Source organism: Kogia breviceps, chromosome 1, assembly GCF_026419965.1.
Source record: "Kogia breviceps isolate mKogBre1 chromosome 1, mKogBre1 haplotype 1, whole genome shotgun sequence".
Taxonomy (NCBI): domain Eukaryota; kingdom Metazoa; phylum Chordata; class Mammalia; order Artiodactyla; family Physeteridae; genus Kogia; species Kogia breviceps.
Genome location: NC_081310.1, coordinates 64,601,534 through 64,617,001, shown reverse-complemented (window position 1 = coordinate 64,617,001; position 15,468 = coordinate 64,601,534). Strand labels below are relative to the sequence as shown.

The window sequence follows — 15,468 nt, the reverse complement described above, 5'->3', positions numbered from 1 at the left end:
AGATGAGGCGACCAGGCGCCCCTGGTTCACCACACTCCCCAGCTCTCCCGGAAACTCCCCGATGCTGAGGCTGAATTCAGTTGCCGTTATCATCTCTCTGGCTTTATGGCTTTTCATAGAGTGGGGAAACATTTCTTTAGATCCATGAATCTATATTTTTTTAAATTTATTAATTTATTTATTTTTGGCTGTTTTGGGTCTTCGTTTCTGTGCGAGGGCTTTCTCTAGTTGCAGCGAGCGGGGGCCACTCTTCATCGCGGTGCGCAGGCCTCTCACTGTCGCGGCCTCTCTTGTTGCGGAGCACAGGCTCCAGACGCGCAGGCTCAGTTAGTTGTGGCGCACGGGCCCAGTTGCTCCGCGGCATGTGGCATCTTCCCAGCCCAGGGCTCGAACCCGCGTCCCCTGCATTGACAGGCAGATTCTCAACCACTGCGCCACTGGGGAAGCCCTCTATTTTTCTAAAAAAGGGAAAACAAAAAGTAGACCAAGGGGCTAGGGTGTTTTAGCTCATATTGCTTTGTGAAAATGAAGACTCTTCCTAGTGGGTTGGTCCCTACTTCAAAGAAATAGAAGTTCAGAGGCCCTCTCAGGAGCCTCAGCCTGCTTACAGACCAGGGTCAGCCTGACCTTGAGGCATCTGGGCTAGCAGCCCCTGCCTGAGACTTTTCAGGGGCAACCACACTGTCCTCTAGCCCTGTTGCTGGCCCTGCAGAGTGACAGAGGGTCCTGGCCCAGCAGCCTGCTGCTTCCACGTAGCTGTGTCTGCACCATTCATTAGCCAAGCCCTGACTCAGCACCACAACTGCCTTTAGTTGAGAACCCCTCATGACTCACACAGGGTTTCACATGCTGCCTGTTTTAGGCAGACAGAAACTCTGGTAATGACTCCCAAGCCAGTCGGTCCCCTCAGGGCCACCAGGCCTTGTCTCCCCTCATTGACCGATACCTGCCCTCAAAGAGCCTAGCATGTCAGTCATGGGTAAACAGGCAGGGGAGCAGGCAGGTCCTGGGGTGACTGTGTGTGTAAGCACAATGGCCTCATCCTGCCCACATTTTCCTCCTGCTAAGTGGAGGAGTGAGGGAGTTTGTGGGTGGGGAGAAACGGTAGAGGAAGCATCATAAGAGCTGGAGAGGGTGGCCACTGTCGAAGGAAACATGGAAAATTGCACCCATTCAAATGATGACTTTTGTTTTGTTACACTTCTTTTTCTGGTTAAAAAAAGATTAACTTGCTCATCAAAGTCTTTCACTGAAAAGATGCAGCATTAATAACCACAGTGTTTCCTAAAATAATAAATGGAGTGCAGGATACAGGTGATAGAGAAGACCACCTGCCTGCACAGGAAGGTGACAGGTGATAAGTATGTACTTATCAACAGGTGTAACCAGAGTTGGCAGGTAGCTCCTCATGGAGACTCTCCCTGGGCCTAGACTTCTAGGACCCCTCTCCTTTGCTGTTACATGTCCTGACAGTGCATACTTTATTACTGGCTATTGTCTTTTTTGGGGTTGTACACATCCTCCATCTCAAGGAACTGGGATATATGTATGGAACTCCTTACATAGTGCACCAGTGCTGTGTGGACTTGACCTGGTTCCACATATATCTCTATAGCTAGTGTTCAATCCACTGTATGAACCTTGGGTACATGCCTGTCCAGCAGGCCTTGTTAATTATTAACGTTATCCTTTCTTAGCATCTGCATTGATGATCAATTGCTGTGTAATAAATTACCCTAAAACTTAGCAACTTCAAACAATAAGCATTTATTGTTATGTCACAGTTTCTGTGGATCAGGAATCTAGGTGCAGCTTAGCTGGGGCCTCTGGCTCCAGGTTTCTTGAGGTTGCAGTGAATGTATTGGGGGCAGGGCTGTAGTTTCTTCTGAAGGCTCGACTGGGAAGGGATCCACGTGGTGTTGGCAGGATTCAGTCCCTTGCAGGTTGTTGGACTGAGGACCTCCTTTCCTGGCTGGCTGTTGGTCAGAGGCCTCCATCAGTTCTGCACCACATGGGCCTCACCATAGAGCTGCTCGTGATATGGCAGCTGGCTTTGCTCCAAGCAAGTAAGTGAGAGAGTGCCCAAGAGAGCAGCCAGCCTTTGTAACCTAATCTCAGAAGTGACGTCCCATCACTTCTGCCATACTCCATTCACTAGAAGCGAATCACTAAATCTAGCCCACATGCAAAGGGAGAGAACTACACAAGGGCATGTATACCAGTAGGCAGGGGACCATAGGGTTCATTTTAGAGGCCGCCGGCCACAGCATCTGTACTACTCAGTGGGTTTTCACCCTGAAACAAAATGCAGGTAGCTTCCCCTCACTGCTACTCACTCTGCTGCTTGCCTTTTGAAACCTGATTTCTTCAGATGTCAAACAATATAGACTTTTAGTCTCTTGCTAATCAAGCGAGGTCCATAGACCAGCAGCATCAGGGCGATTGTTAGAAATGCAGAATCTCAGTTCCTTCCCCACCCCACCCCCAATGACCTATGAGTCAGAATCTGTATTTTGAAAAATCCCCTGATGAGTCATAGGCATGTGAAGGTTCGAGAAGCATCACTGTACATCCTCAAATATTGCCCCATAATCTGAAAGAGGGAATTGGTGGTGCTTCTTTCACTGTTAAGGTAACTCAGCTGCTCTCCAAAAAAGCTGAGTCTTCCTCCAAACTTCACCATCTCAAGTGCTTCCCAGTTTGGAAAGATTCTGTCTGCACTGCTCTTCTGACTTTCACAAGGAGTGTTTTAGCTTCTGTATGAAAATGGACAAGTAGAATTGTGGCTGGATTGTCCTAGAGACTCACAGATGCTCATGTATTTATTCACTTATTTATTTAACATGTATTTATTAAGCATTTACTGTGTGCTAGTCCCTGTTTTAGTTGCTGGATATCTAAGATTGCACCAAACAGTCAAGGTCTCTGCCCTCATGGAGCCTATGTAGCACACAGAACTGTAGGAAGACAGGCAAAACTGATAAGAACATGTGTCATGGGACTTCCCTGGTGGCACAGTGGTTAAGAATCCACCTGCCAATGCAGGGGACACAGGTTCAAGCCCTGGTCCGGGAAGACCCCACATGCCACAGAGCAACTAAGCCCACGAGCCACAACTACTGAGCCCACGTGCCACAACTACTGAAGCCCACATGCCTAGAGCCCGTGCTCTGCAAGAAGAGAAGCCAACACAATGAGAAGCCCACTCACCACAACGAAGAGTAGCCCCTGCTCGCCGCAACTAGAGAAAGCCTGCACACAGCAGTGAAGACCCAACACAGCCAAAAAGAAAGAAATTAATTTTTAAAAAAGAAAGAAAGAAAGAACATATGTCATATGTCAGAGGATAAGTGCTGTGGAGAAAATTAAAGCATGTTACGGGGTTGCTTCCCTGGTGGCACAGTGGTTAAGAATCTGCCTGCCAATGCAGGGGACACGGGTTCGAGCCCTGGTCCGGGAAGATCTCACATGCCACGGAGCAACTAAGCCCGTGCGCCACAACTACTGAGCCTGAGCTCTAGAGCCCACGAGCCACAACTACCGAAGCCCCCATGCCTAGAGCCCGTGCTCTGCAACAAGAAAAGCCACCGCAATGAGAACCCTGCATACTGCAAGGAAAAGTAGCCCCTGCTCGCCACAACTAGAGAAAGCCGGAGTGGCAGCAACGAAGACCCAAAGCAGCCAAAAATAAACAAATAAAGCATGTTAGGGGACTGGAGAGTGTAAGGGGTGGGTGTGAGGGTTTCCTCTTTAATACACAGTGGTCAGAGACACCTCACTGAGCAGGTGACAGTGGGCAGTGGTGTAGGAGGAGGAGGACCAAGAGGGAACGGTGTCCCAGAAGCCACATAATGTGTTTCAAGGAGGGTGTGATAACTGGGATAACGTGATGACAGGTCAGCTAAGAAAAAGACTGAGAACTGATTGAGCAGCATAGATGTCACTAGTGACCTTGATGGGCGTTGTCTTGGTGGAGGAGGAGGAGCAAAATCCTGATGGTGTCAGTTCAAGCGAGAAGGGGTGCTGATGCTGGATAAGCAAAATGTGGTAGATCCGTACAGTGGGGTCATATTCAGCTAACTGCTACTGGACTGTACACTTTAAAATGGTTAAAATGGTAAATTTTTTGTTGTGTGTATTTTACCACGATAGAGGGGTTGGGGGGCCGCATGGGAAGAGAGTAGGTGTGTGAATCTGCTAGGGCTGCCATAACAAAATACCATAGACTGGGTGGCTTAAACAACAGAAATTTGTTTTCTCACAGTTCTGAAGTCTGGGAGTGTGAGATCAAGATGCCAGCAGGCTTGGTTTCTGGGGAGACCTGTCTCCTTGGCTTGTAGACAACCACCTCACTGCATCCTCCCGTGGCCTTTCTTCTGTGCACACACTGGGAGACAGAGCTCTGCTCTCTTTTCCTCTTCTTATAAGAACACCAGTCCTGTAGGGTTTGGGGCCCACCCTTATGACCTCATTTAACTTTAATTACCTCCTTAAAGGCCCTGTCTCCAAATACAGTCATATTGGGGGTTAGGGCTTTAACATATGAATTGGGGGGCAGGGAAGACACAATTCAGTCCATAACAGAACCGGTGAAGGAGAACCAGAGAATCAGAGACAACTCTCAAAGGATTTTATTATAAAGAGAAGAGAATGGGGCAGTAATTCAGCGTGGATATGGGCTTAAGAGAGAATTTTGTTTTTAAGATGGGTGGTACTGCTGCACATTGGCATGCTAGTGGGGGTGACCCCATAGAGAAGAACTGATGATAGAGGAGAGAGCGAGATAATTGCTGGAGCGCTATTCTTGAGGAGGTGAGAGGGGATAGGATTGACTGCGTAGGGAGGAAGGCAAGTCAGTTAATAGATGTGGGAGCATGGAAGTTGGGGACAGGTGGCTTTATAGGCAAGGGGAGTGAGGGAGTGCCTTTGAAGGGCCATCAGGAAGAGTCAGCCACAATTGCCTTCCACTTCTTATCTCTTAAGGAGCCTATTGGGAAAGTCTGTTAAACCATGGATTTACAGATTCTCAACCCCACGTTTTGCCTGGGGCCATGGTGAATAATACAATTTCTCTTCATCCCTTTCAAACCTGAAATCAACCCTGATGCATAATATTTTACCCATGGTCTGTTGTCTGTTGCCACATCAAACCCCTGGAGGCCCTGAAATTGAAGGTTTTTAATGGAAATGTCATATGTTTAAAACAGTGTGTTCAAAGCTTTGTGTTCTTCCTGAGGATTTAAGGTTTTGATTTGGGGATGCAGAACCCTCAGCTTGTTAGATTATGTCTGTCAAGAGAAGAAGACGGTGGACACCTGTAAGTCAGTTACTGCCAAACGTCAGTGGCCCTGCTTTCCATTCCCAGACTGGAATCAAAGGTCCTATGTCAAGAAGCAAACACGACATTAAAATGACAGAAAATATTTCTTGAACATCACCTATGTGCCAGGCACAGTGCTAAGTGCTTTGCACATATTACCTTGTTTAATCTTCACAGCAGCCCATCAAGGGGGCATATAACTGCCCCCATTTTATGAAGAAACTAGGGAACTAGTACAAAATGATGGTAAGCCATGGAGCTGGGACTCAAAACCAGGTCTGCTTGACTCTAAAATTCTTGGGATGTTTTATTTTTCTTTTTAAATGTAATCAGAGGGGCTTCCCTGGTGGCGCAGTGGTTAAGAATCCTCCTGCCGATGCAGGGGACGCGGGTTCGTGCCCCCTTCCGGGAAGATCCCACATGCCGCCTGCGCCTCGGTGAGAGGCCCGCATACCGCAAAAAAAATAAATAAATAAATAAATAAAATAAATGTAATCAGAGATACAAATGTGCATCAGTTTTTTAACATCTTTATTGGATGTTAAAAAATATCCATTCTGCTTCATAACAAAGTGAATCAGTTATACATATACATATATCCCCATATCTCCTCCCTCTTGCATCTCCCTCCCACCCTCCCTATCCCACCCCTCTAAGTGGTCACAAAGCACCGAGCTGATCTCCCTGAGCTGATCTCCCTGTGCTATGCGGCTGCTTCCCACTAGCTATCTATTTTACGTTTGGTAGTGTATATATGTCCATGCCACTCTCTCACTTCGTCCCAGCTTCCCCTTCCCACTCCCCGTGTCCTCAAGTCCATTCTCTACGTCTGCATCTTTATTCCTGTCCTGCTCCTAGGTTCTTCAGAACCAACAAATGTGCATCATTTAAAAGTAAAAAGTCCAGAAAAGTGCATGATGAAAAACAGGTTTCCCACACCAATCCTGATTTTCTCATTCCCCCCAAAACCCACTACAATGGACCTTTTTTTTTTTTTTGCCGTACGTGGACCTCTCACCGCTGTGGCCTCTCCCGTTGCGGAGCACAGGCTCCAGGCTCCGGACGCGCAGGCTCAGTGGCCATGGCTCACGGGCCCAGCCGCTCCGCGGCATGTGGGATCCTCCCGGACCGGGGCACGAACCCGTGTCCCCCGCATCGGCAGGCGGACTCTCAACCACTGCACCACCAGGGAAGCCCTACACTGGACCTTTTTAAGGTGCTCAAAAGAGGATGAGTTCAAATCAGTTAGGAAAGTTCACTGGTGTGATGGACAGAACCTAAAGAAATATAGTACAGTTATTAGAGGAGATGGCATATATAGAAGTCGATACCAAAAAACCATTTTTTTTTAAAGAGGGAGCTGTTACCAGTTATCCATTTTAGATATTTCTTTAAAAATAAAAATCCAGTGTTTGAGGTCTTATACTAGGTACAGCCATCAGAGTCTTCAAGGATTATTAGCACCGTTATATTATATACAAAATTGTGTGCATTTGTTATGTGCTCATATATGAATTTCCCTGGGGAGAGAATCCTTAGTTTTTGTCAAATTCTTGAAGGAGTCTATGTCCCTCAAGTAGTTAAGCACCATGGCTTTACCCCCAGAACTTAGGTGTTCCAGTAGATTGGAAGAGAAAGAAGGATCTTGGTCTGTATTTTAATGGGAATAAGAAATAGACCTGGACCCATGAGAAGAGGACCACAGTGCACAAACACAGGTCCTCTCTGGCCCTGGTCATTGTAGCCACCTAGGAGTTGAGCAGTCCTTGCCTTAGAAGGCCGGGCAAGACTCCTCTTCTCTCAGTGAGCTTAGACTGGGACCCTCAGGCCTAGAGTTTATTTCCCTTTGACCATCAGGCTTCCCAGAAACTACTGCTTTTCTTCCGTGTTACCAAAACGTTGTCAGATCACACTAAAGAAATGGACTTCCTCCTCCTTGTCCCTTCACGACTCAAGGAACCAGCCAGCCTGGGATGGGCTACAATTTTAGCCCCGTGGCACCTCATGCCTCCATTGTCCCTGCTAAGGTTCCCAAGCTAATTACCTCTCCTGTCTCTCTCCAGTTTGTATTTGACCAAGAAGTAGACTTGGAAACTTCTACCAGCCTTTTCTGAATCTCTGCTCTCTTTTAACTCAAGAGCCAGAGAAGGATTATAAAATTAAATCTTTAAAACCTCCTATGAAGCAGTCCAGCCACTGAGATCCATCAACTCACCCATCTCAGGCCTCCCTGCATCTGACCAGGTCCTACAGAGCAGTGGTTCTCAGCCATGACAGTTGTTTGTCACTGTCCCACTTCATTGTCCCACTTCACATGTTCCGCAGTGATTCTCTAAGGGGACCGGGGACGTATCTGAATCTTCAGTGAAGGAGAGAATCATTGAGATAGAGACCAGCCTGGTAATTTGAGTCTGGATGCTGGGTACACTAGAAGTAAACTCTGCTCAATTCTGAAGAACAGCTACTCAGATGAAGACAGCTGAGTCCCAGGCCTCTGGCTCAGCACCATGCCTTTGGTATCCTCTCCAGATCTGTCAGAATCCAGATGCCCACAAGGGAGGCAGAACCCCGTAGCAGAGCTCACATGTCTGCAGACTCCTAGGGGAGGGGTACATCCAGAGCTAGCCCAGCCTTCAGTGCCTGGACACACAGACCAGTGGGCACTCACCACTGAAGGGCTTGGGTCCTTGGCCAGGGTTGGACGTATGGCTGGAGCAGCTGCTGGCTGGAAAGGGGGAGTTCCTGGAATAAAATACCTGATAATGAAGTCAGACTGCATCCAGGGGAAGCCTGAGCAGGAACTGAGCTACATGCTGACCTTTTCCTGAATAAATCCTGAATGTAATAGTGGAGGAGGATATTATGAAAATGGAAAACAATTGCATTAGCTGTTCCAGGAAGAAATTCACGGGCTTGATGGAATACAAAAGCTAATCGGTTGGCTATTTTTTAAAATAAGTCTAGAGCTTAGAATGGAATATCCCTAATAATTTGATTATTTTGCCATTCAAGAAGGTACACAACGCACAATGTCTGCGTCTTCTGACCGTGTCAGTACCAGGGCAGCCCGAGGGGCTCCGTCTGTTCTGTCAGCTTAGTGGGTTGGTCTGTGGGAGCATATCCAGCTCTGCAGAGTGGTGTGTCCTCAAGGCAGGGTGGATTTGGTGGATATGGTCTAGGGTTGGGGTGGGGATTGGGGGGTAAGTAGGATTTGAACAGGGAGCTAGAAAAAGAGGAGGGGTGAGATCTGCAAGGAGGGACCTCCACTTTGCCTTCCCTCGGCTCCTGAATGACTATCCTGCTGGTCATTTTCTTCTCCCTCTACCAGCTTTCTAGAAGGGCTCCGATGCCCAGAAAAGCAGGTGGCCGTTTGTGGTACTTCTGTTCTTGTTCCTGGCAGCGCCTCCTGTGATTGTGTTTTCTGGGCATTCATGCGAGTGCTTTTCAGCTTCCCCCTTTTCTTTCTCCTCCAGTTTATCACAGTTCAGTGAAGAGAACATGATGGACCCCTACAACCTCGCCATCTGCTTCGGGCCCTCGCTGATGTCAGTGCCTGAGGGCCATGACCAGGTGTCCTGCCAAGCCCACGTGAATGAGCTGATCAAAACCATCATCATCCAGCACGAGAACATCTTCCCAAACCCTAGGGAGCTGGAGGGCCCCATCTACAGCAGAGGAGGGAGCACGGAGGATTACTGGTAGGGGGCTCAGGGTTGGAGGAGGGGAAATGTCACCCACACGCACTGGCGTGGGGGCCAGATGGCCAAGCGAGACCGAGGGAAGCACCCAGATCCTCCCCACCTCCCACTCCGAGGCACTTCAAGCTGCCAGGATAGGGGGTTGCTGTAGGCAGGGCCCCACCTCGACCCAAACTACTAAGTGCCACTTCAGGCTGCCTCCTTTTTTACGAGTTCTGAGTGATGAGAGACCATTCTGAAAGATAATGACAGCAATAACAGGAACATTAATGATCTCCAGGAAAGGAAATTTGATCAGGTTATACGCAGAACTGCTGTTCATCAGGCAGCAGTGTCTCTCAGGCTCCTGCTCAGAGCTGGCTATTGTGAGAAGAACAGTCCTGCGTCCCAGGGAATTTCTGTCCTATTGGGAAGATTTCAGATATGAAGCGTAATTTCCGGACTGTGAGTTTATACAATGATAATTTAATAATGGTCTCAGGCATTTGTGACGAGAAAGCCGGGTAAGGCCCATTTTCGGCAGGTTAGGCCCAGTGCCCCACTGAAGCAGGTTCCTCGTGACTTCAACTGGAAACAGAGATATAAAAGGAATCCCTAGGGCACATCTTTACTAGACCCTTCCATTAGACAAGTAACAGATTTCCATTTTACAGATTAAGTCATTGCAATCTAGAGAGGCCAGGGACAATCTTTGAGGCCACCCCAGTGGTGGGGGTCCCAGCCCTGACCCCTTGACTGTCACTGCAGGGTACCACCCACTGCCCCACACTGCCCCCATCGTGCCACTTACAGGGTCATTTTCCCAGTAAACGCAAAGACAACTGCCTCTCTCTTTTACTCCCTAACATCCCTTACCTCTTCCTCCTCCTCCCTCTCCCTTCTTCCCCTAAACAGTGTTTCAGCCTGGGCTGAAAGCATAAGCCAGCCCAAATCGGATTCCATCTGAATTCAACATCTGGAAGCAATTCAGCCAGCCCCATTGCTATGGACTGAGGTAGGGGAGGACAGGGGAGGTTGCTTACTTAATGAGAGGCCAGTCAGTCCATGCTTCTCCCTGATCCCCACAGAAGGAGCCTCCAGCCCAAGGAGTGAGGAAAGTGCTATTCATGTGTCTGTGAACATAAAAATACCACTGACATCGCTGAGTTCGGTCTTCTCTGCTGTCCTGTAGATCCCGGCATCTGAGGCTGAGCTGGAGAAATCTAGGCTCACCAGCTGGGACAGAAAGCTTCCGGTCACTGACAGATGGCTGGTGGGGACTAGGGATGTTGTTCAGGTCTCAGCCTACTGGCTGGTGGGCTCCAGTGAGCTGTCCTTGTGCATGTGACTTGGAGAGTTGGTCGCCCTTGCATGAGTGTTGAAAAGCTGTGGAATAGTGTTTCCGATTCCTGCTTCACCTCCCTTCTCACATATCAAACCACTGCAGGCTCTGGACCCATTCCAGGACACAGAGCCCCACTTCACGGCCTGGTGCAGCAGGGCCCTGGTAGGGCTCACCAGGCACAGATGGGAGGGCACCTTCCTCTCAGTTCTGTCCAAGGTCTTTTCCCAGCACAACACCACCACCACCCAGCCCCATTGGTTGTGCATCTGCATTTATTAGCAGCCTCTGGGAAAACCAGAAGATTAGTCAGGGCCTGTTACTACCACAGACTGGGTGGGAGGCCAGAAGCACCCCAGGATCAAGAGTAAATGACCTTGGGTAGGAGGGACCATCTGACTGCTGGGTTCATAGCCACTCAGAAGGCTCCCAGCCTCCATCGGAAGAGAGAGAAGTACCAGCGAAGTGAGCTAAGATGGATGAAGGAGGGGAGGGAGGGGTGGCAAAGGGGGGGTCAGAGCCCAAGTGTACTGGAGATGGGCCAGGAGACCAGAACAGTCAGGAAGAGGGAGTACCAGGCCGCTTGGCCTCCCCGCAGCCCCACTGCACCACGCTGACCAGCCCTGAAACCAGAACCCACTTTTCTAGGACTGCCTGCGGTATAGCATGCTGGGCTGCTTCTGAGACCACAGGTGTTAGGGAGGCTGGGGTGTGCGTGTGGAATGAGAGAAGCATAGCATTTCAGGGCTAGAAGGGACCTTATAAAGCATCAGCTTGTCTTTACCTTAGAGCAGTGGTTTTCAAAGTGGGGTCCCTGGACCAACGGCACCTGCCTTAACACGGGCTGATTAGGAATGCAAGTGTCCCGACTCCACCCAGACCTAGAGAATCAGAAACTCTGGGAGTGGGTGAGGCAGTCTCTTTTTAACAAGCAGTCCAGGGCTCCGTGAAATCTGGGAGCTGCCGCCTTAGTGGACGGCCAAAGAAATGAACTCAGAGGTCTGGGGAAAAGTGAGCCTTTGCCCTGCACACCCCTGGGATCCCAAGTGTTTCCAGAATGTCACCAAACTCATTCAGAGGGTTTTGAGGCCCAGAAAACAGTGAGAAAGTGTGCCCACATTTTCTGATAAAGAGGAATCCCTGTTGATGTTCTTGCATAATGTTCTCTGGGGTCTGGAGAGCCTCCTTGGAACTGCCTTGCTTCACACGGGGTGAGTTCTAAATTAGTCCCCTGGTCTTTGAGGAACTTTCTAGGAGTGAAGGACCCGTCCGCTGAGGAGGGAGAGGCTAGCAGGATCGCTTCACATCCTGAAGCCAGGATGTGGGGTTGAGGGGTGATGGTGCTTCCACAGAACTGCCTGGAAAGTCTCACTTGTTACTACCTACTGCCAGAGGAAGAAACTTTAGAAATGAACAGGGTTTTTCTCTACTTTTCAGGAAGTCAGAACTTCCTGGTGCCCCTCCCCATGCACTCTGAAGTCCAAGAGATCAGGAGTAGAAATAACTTTCCTAATAACTTCCCTGCTCATTCTTGATTCTCCACCCTGGGTAATTTTAGGCTCCATGAATTCTGTCAAGAACTTGACCCAGCTCTCATCCACTGCCCTCTTGCGGTGTCCAGCCCACAGCAGACTTTCTTCCCCTGCTTGTGTTTCCCACTCATTTCTATGACTCACCTCCTACTTTCTCACCAGTACTAAACCACAAAGCAGCCAGAGGCATTAAGCAAAATGAGAAAGAAGGAAAGAAAGCACTGCTTATTAATCACTCCCTCTTATTTCATTGAATCCTAACACAACTCTGTGAGATATACAGACCATTATCCTTGATTTATAGATTAGGTAGCTGAGGCTGAAGGAGATTAAGTAATTGCCCAGGGTCACACAGCTACCAAGTGTCAGAGCTGGTTTTCGGATCCAGTTGTATCTGATGCTAAAGCCCAGTGTTTCCCTTCCACTATGCTCCCTCCAAGAACTAATTCACCTAGAGAAATAGCCCTTGAGGAGCTAAGTTGTTCCGTATTTTCGAAAAGATTTATAAGTTTAAATGGGATTCCCCTTGTGTCAAGATGTTGTAAGTCCCATGTAGTGTCGAGTAGTTTTTGTAGCAGGAGCTAGCCTAGAGAATCCCGAGAGCCCTACATTTCATGATAAGCATCTGTCTGGAGTGTGTGATCAGGATTTAGAGAGCCTAGGATAGATCCCATGTCCAAGGAAGCTGTGTGAAAGAGAAGACAAGAATTTTGGAAGCAAATGCTGAGGTCCCAGTTACTCTTGGTTCTGTTGCAGTGACAGCCCTCACGGAGAGACTACCTCGGCTGAAGACTCAACCCAGGATGTGGCCGCAGAGCACCACACAAGTGATGACGGTATGAGGCCCCACTTGGAGTCAGTGGGACTGTGGGGTGGTGAAGCAGAAAGGAGAGATTATATATCCTGTGCTCCTGATGACCCTTCCTGCCCAGCAGTCCCCTCAAGATGAGCAGGGAGCTCTCCTGCCTCCCAGCTTCATTCCCTCCCTTTCTTGGAGAGACAGCCCACCTTCTCAAATAGAGTGGTCTGTGTATTAAACCAGAGGTGAAGAGCTAGACCTTAGCCCTTCACCCTTCTTGCCCCACCTCACTGCCCCTCGTCCACCTCCCAGCTCTTTGTTTCGTCTGGCTGTCTCACCAGCATACGGTCAGTCCCTTGTCATGGCCCAGACTCCTGCCAGGTAGCTGGAGACCAAAGGGAAGGAGAGCTCATTTGAAAAACAGAGGGCCCAGGGAATAGTGAAGCTGGGTGCCAAGAACCCGGCAGAAGCAAGCCAGAGGGGGATGGGAATCAGGACGCAGAAACCACATGCTCTCACGCCTGCCGACTGGAAAAATTGACCCTTTCCAAAGCACAGACATGCGCTGCGCAGCCTGGCGTGTGTGCGTCAAGAGCTGGAATGCGCAGCTGTCGTCCGTGGGCCTCAGCGGTGCCCATGATTTATTAGGGTCTGTCCAGCCAGCACATTCCCCCTCCTGCCAACAGTTCTACACCTCCATTTCTGGATCGCTTGGGCTCTGGAAGTCTCAGCAGCTGACAAGGGGCCTCAGAATTTTCTGGGCACAAGAACAAAATGGCACAGACTGCAGTGTTCCCTGCTCCCTGCCTTGCTATGAATTCTGCAATCCTAGGCCAGCGTTTAAAGGAGAAAAAGAAATTAGGATTGCTGATTTGGCTCTTAAGGTCAGATGGATCAATATCATAATTTACCACACAATGGGAAGGGATTTGGTGAACCAGGGAAATTCATATTTGATTAGAGCCTACGTGTGCCCAGCACTGCTAGAGGCTTTATATGTCTTATCTCTTAATCCCTAGTGAAATTGCTAGAGCTGCTATTTAATAGTTAAGAAAACTGAGGCCAAAGAGGTCGAGTGACAAACCCGCAGCTGTATGGAACTGACATTGGGATATTTAGACAGGCCCCCTGTAGTGAAGTCCCCAGCCCTGCCCATTCAGGAGCAGACCCACCTGCCCCGGCTGTCTAGGCATAGTCTTGTTTGTAAGTAGCCTTCCTCTCCACTACTCAGAATATCTGATTTTAACCCTGGGTTCCTGATTTGTGGGAGCCTTCTTTTTGCTCTCTGACCTCTACCTGCAGCCCAGAACAGATAATGACAACGGTGACGATAATAACAGTGGCTGACGCGTATGTAGCACTTACTGTGGGCCCACACAGTTCTGAGCACTTTTACAAATTGTTATTTGTTGACTCCTCATACCAACTTCCTGAAAAAGGCACTATTATTATCCTCATTTTATAGATGAGGAAACGGAAGCTCACACAAAAGTAAAAATACATTGCCTTTGCACACCCCTTTTAATTTTTCAAACCACTTACGTGTGCATTTTTCCATGTATTGACCACAAAATATATTTCCATATTTTGCTCCTTGGAAAGTTGATTGGGCAAGTTATTTTCTCTTTATAGAGACTAAAAGTTCATGTTCTAGTAGGAAGAGTGGATAATGTAAATAAATTATTCAAAGTACAATATGTTAAGCGTTCTAAATTAATGGAGTTATTTTATAGTCAGAAAGGAAGTAATGCTTACAAGTACAGTATGGCGTAAGGAGCTATGGGAACACCAAGGAAGTCACTAGAGGAAGCAGGTGATGTTTGAGTTGTGATTCAATGTGTTTCATCAGGCAGGTGACAGAGAGAGAGGGATTTCAGGTGGAGAGAACAGCATGAGCAAAGGCAAGGAAGGGCATACACGTGCTTTCAGGGCTTTGCACAGTCTGCACGGGAATACCTGCTTCATAGATCATCCGTGACTTATTTTCACACTAGGTTATCTTCCCACCACTGTAAGTTCAGCTAACTGGGCTCTTCCAGCCAGTTTCCTGAGTCTGTGAGTCCCAACAACATTTGTTTCCTTCTTTTCCACCCCTCGCAGAGTGTGAGCCCATCGAGGCCATTGCCAAGTTTGACTACGTGGGCCGGACAGCCCGAGAGCTGTCCTTCAAGAAGGGGGCGTCCCTGCTGCTCTACCAGCGGGCTTCCGACGACTGGTGGGAAGGCCGGTACAACGGCGTCGACGGACTCATCCCCCATCAGTACATCGTGGTCCAAGACACGTACGTTAGGCCCCCTGCACCTTTAGGGGTCCCTGGCCGCACTGTGGGAGTGAGACTTTATTTCTGGAGCCCCGGAGGATGAGGGAGGCCAGCCTCTAGGGGGCGCCACCGACCCAGTCCCGAAGCGTCACGGTTCCTTTGAAGGGCCCCCAGACTCGGAGACTGAGTAGAGGATTGTTGTTTCATCTCTCCGCTCTCTACTCCCCCGCCAATCACGTCTCCACCACCCTTCCCCACCCCCAGTCATTTTAGAAACTTGCCAGCCAGCGCTCATCCATTTATACCTGATGAGTGATAATGAGGGGTTATTATTTGACCACTTATATTTCCTTTCTGGAAAGATCAGTTTGGGAAAACATTTTTATTTCTCTGTCTTTTTTTTTAAAACAAGCTGATGGCACTTTTCCACTTGCAAATGAAAATGTTGAGTTCATTTTCTGGTAGAAATCTAGCTTAAGCAGCCTTGTGGAAATAACCCAGTTCATTTAACCCAGATGAGGTTGACTTGGAGAAAGAC

At 48.7% G+C, this 15,468-nt stretch overlaps 1 protein-coding gene across 12 annotated transcripts in view; it reads left to right on the top strand.

The window, feature by feature from the left end:
- The window catches only part of SRGAP2 (SLIT-ROBO Rho GTPase activating protein 2), a 240,734-nt gene that overhangs the window by 214,386 nt on the left and 10,880 nt on the right, over positions 1-15,468 (top strand). For all 12 annotated transcript variants that reach the window (XM_059070876.2, XM_059070914.2, XM_059070844.2 and 9 more), the window contains exons 18-20: positions 8,794-9,018; positions 12,628-12,707; positions 14,771-14,951. In XM_059070876.2, the coding sequence (XP_058926859.1) occupies positions 8,794-9,018; positions 12,628-12,707; positions 14,771-14,951 (486 nt within the window). The remainder of the gene's footprint in view (positions 1-8,793; positions 9,019-12,627; positions 12,708-14,770; positions 14,952-15,468) is intronic.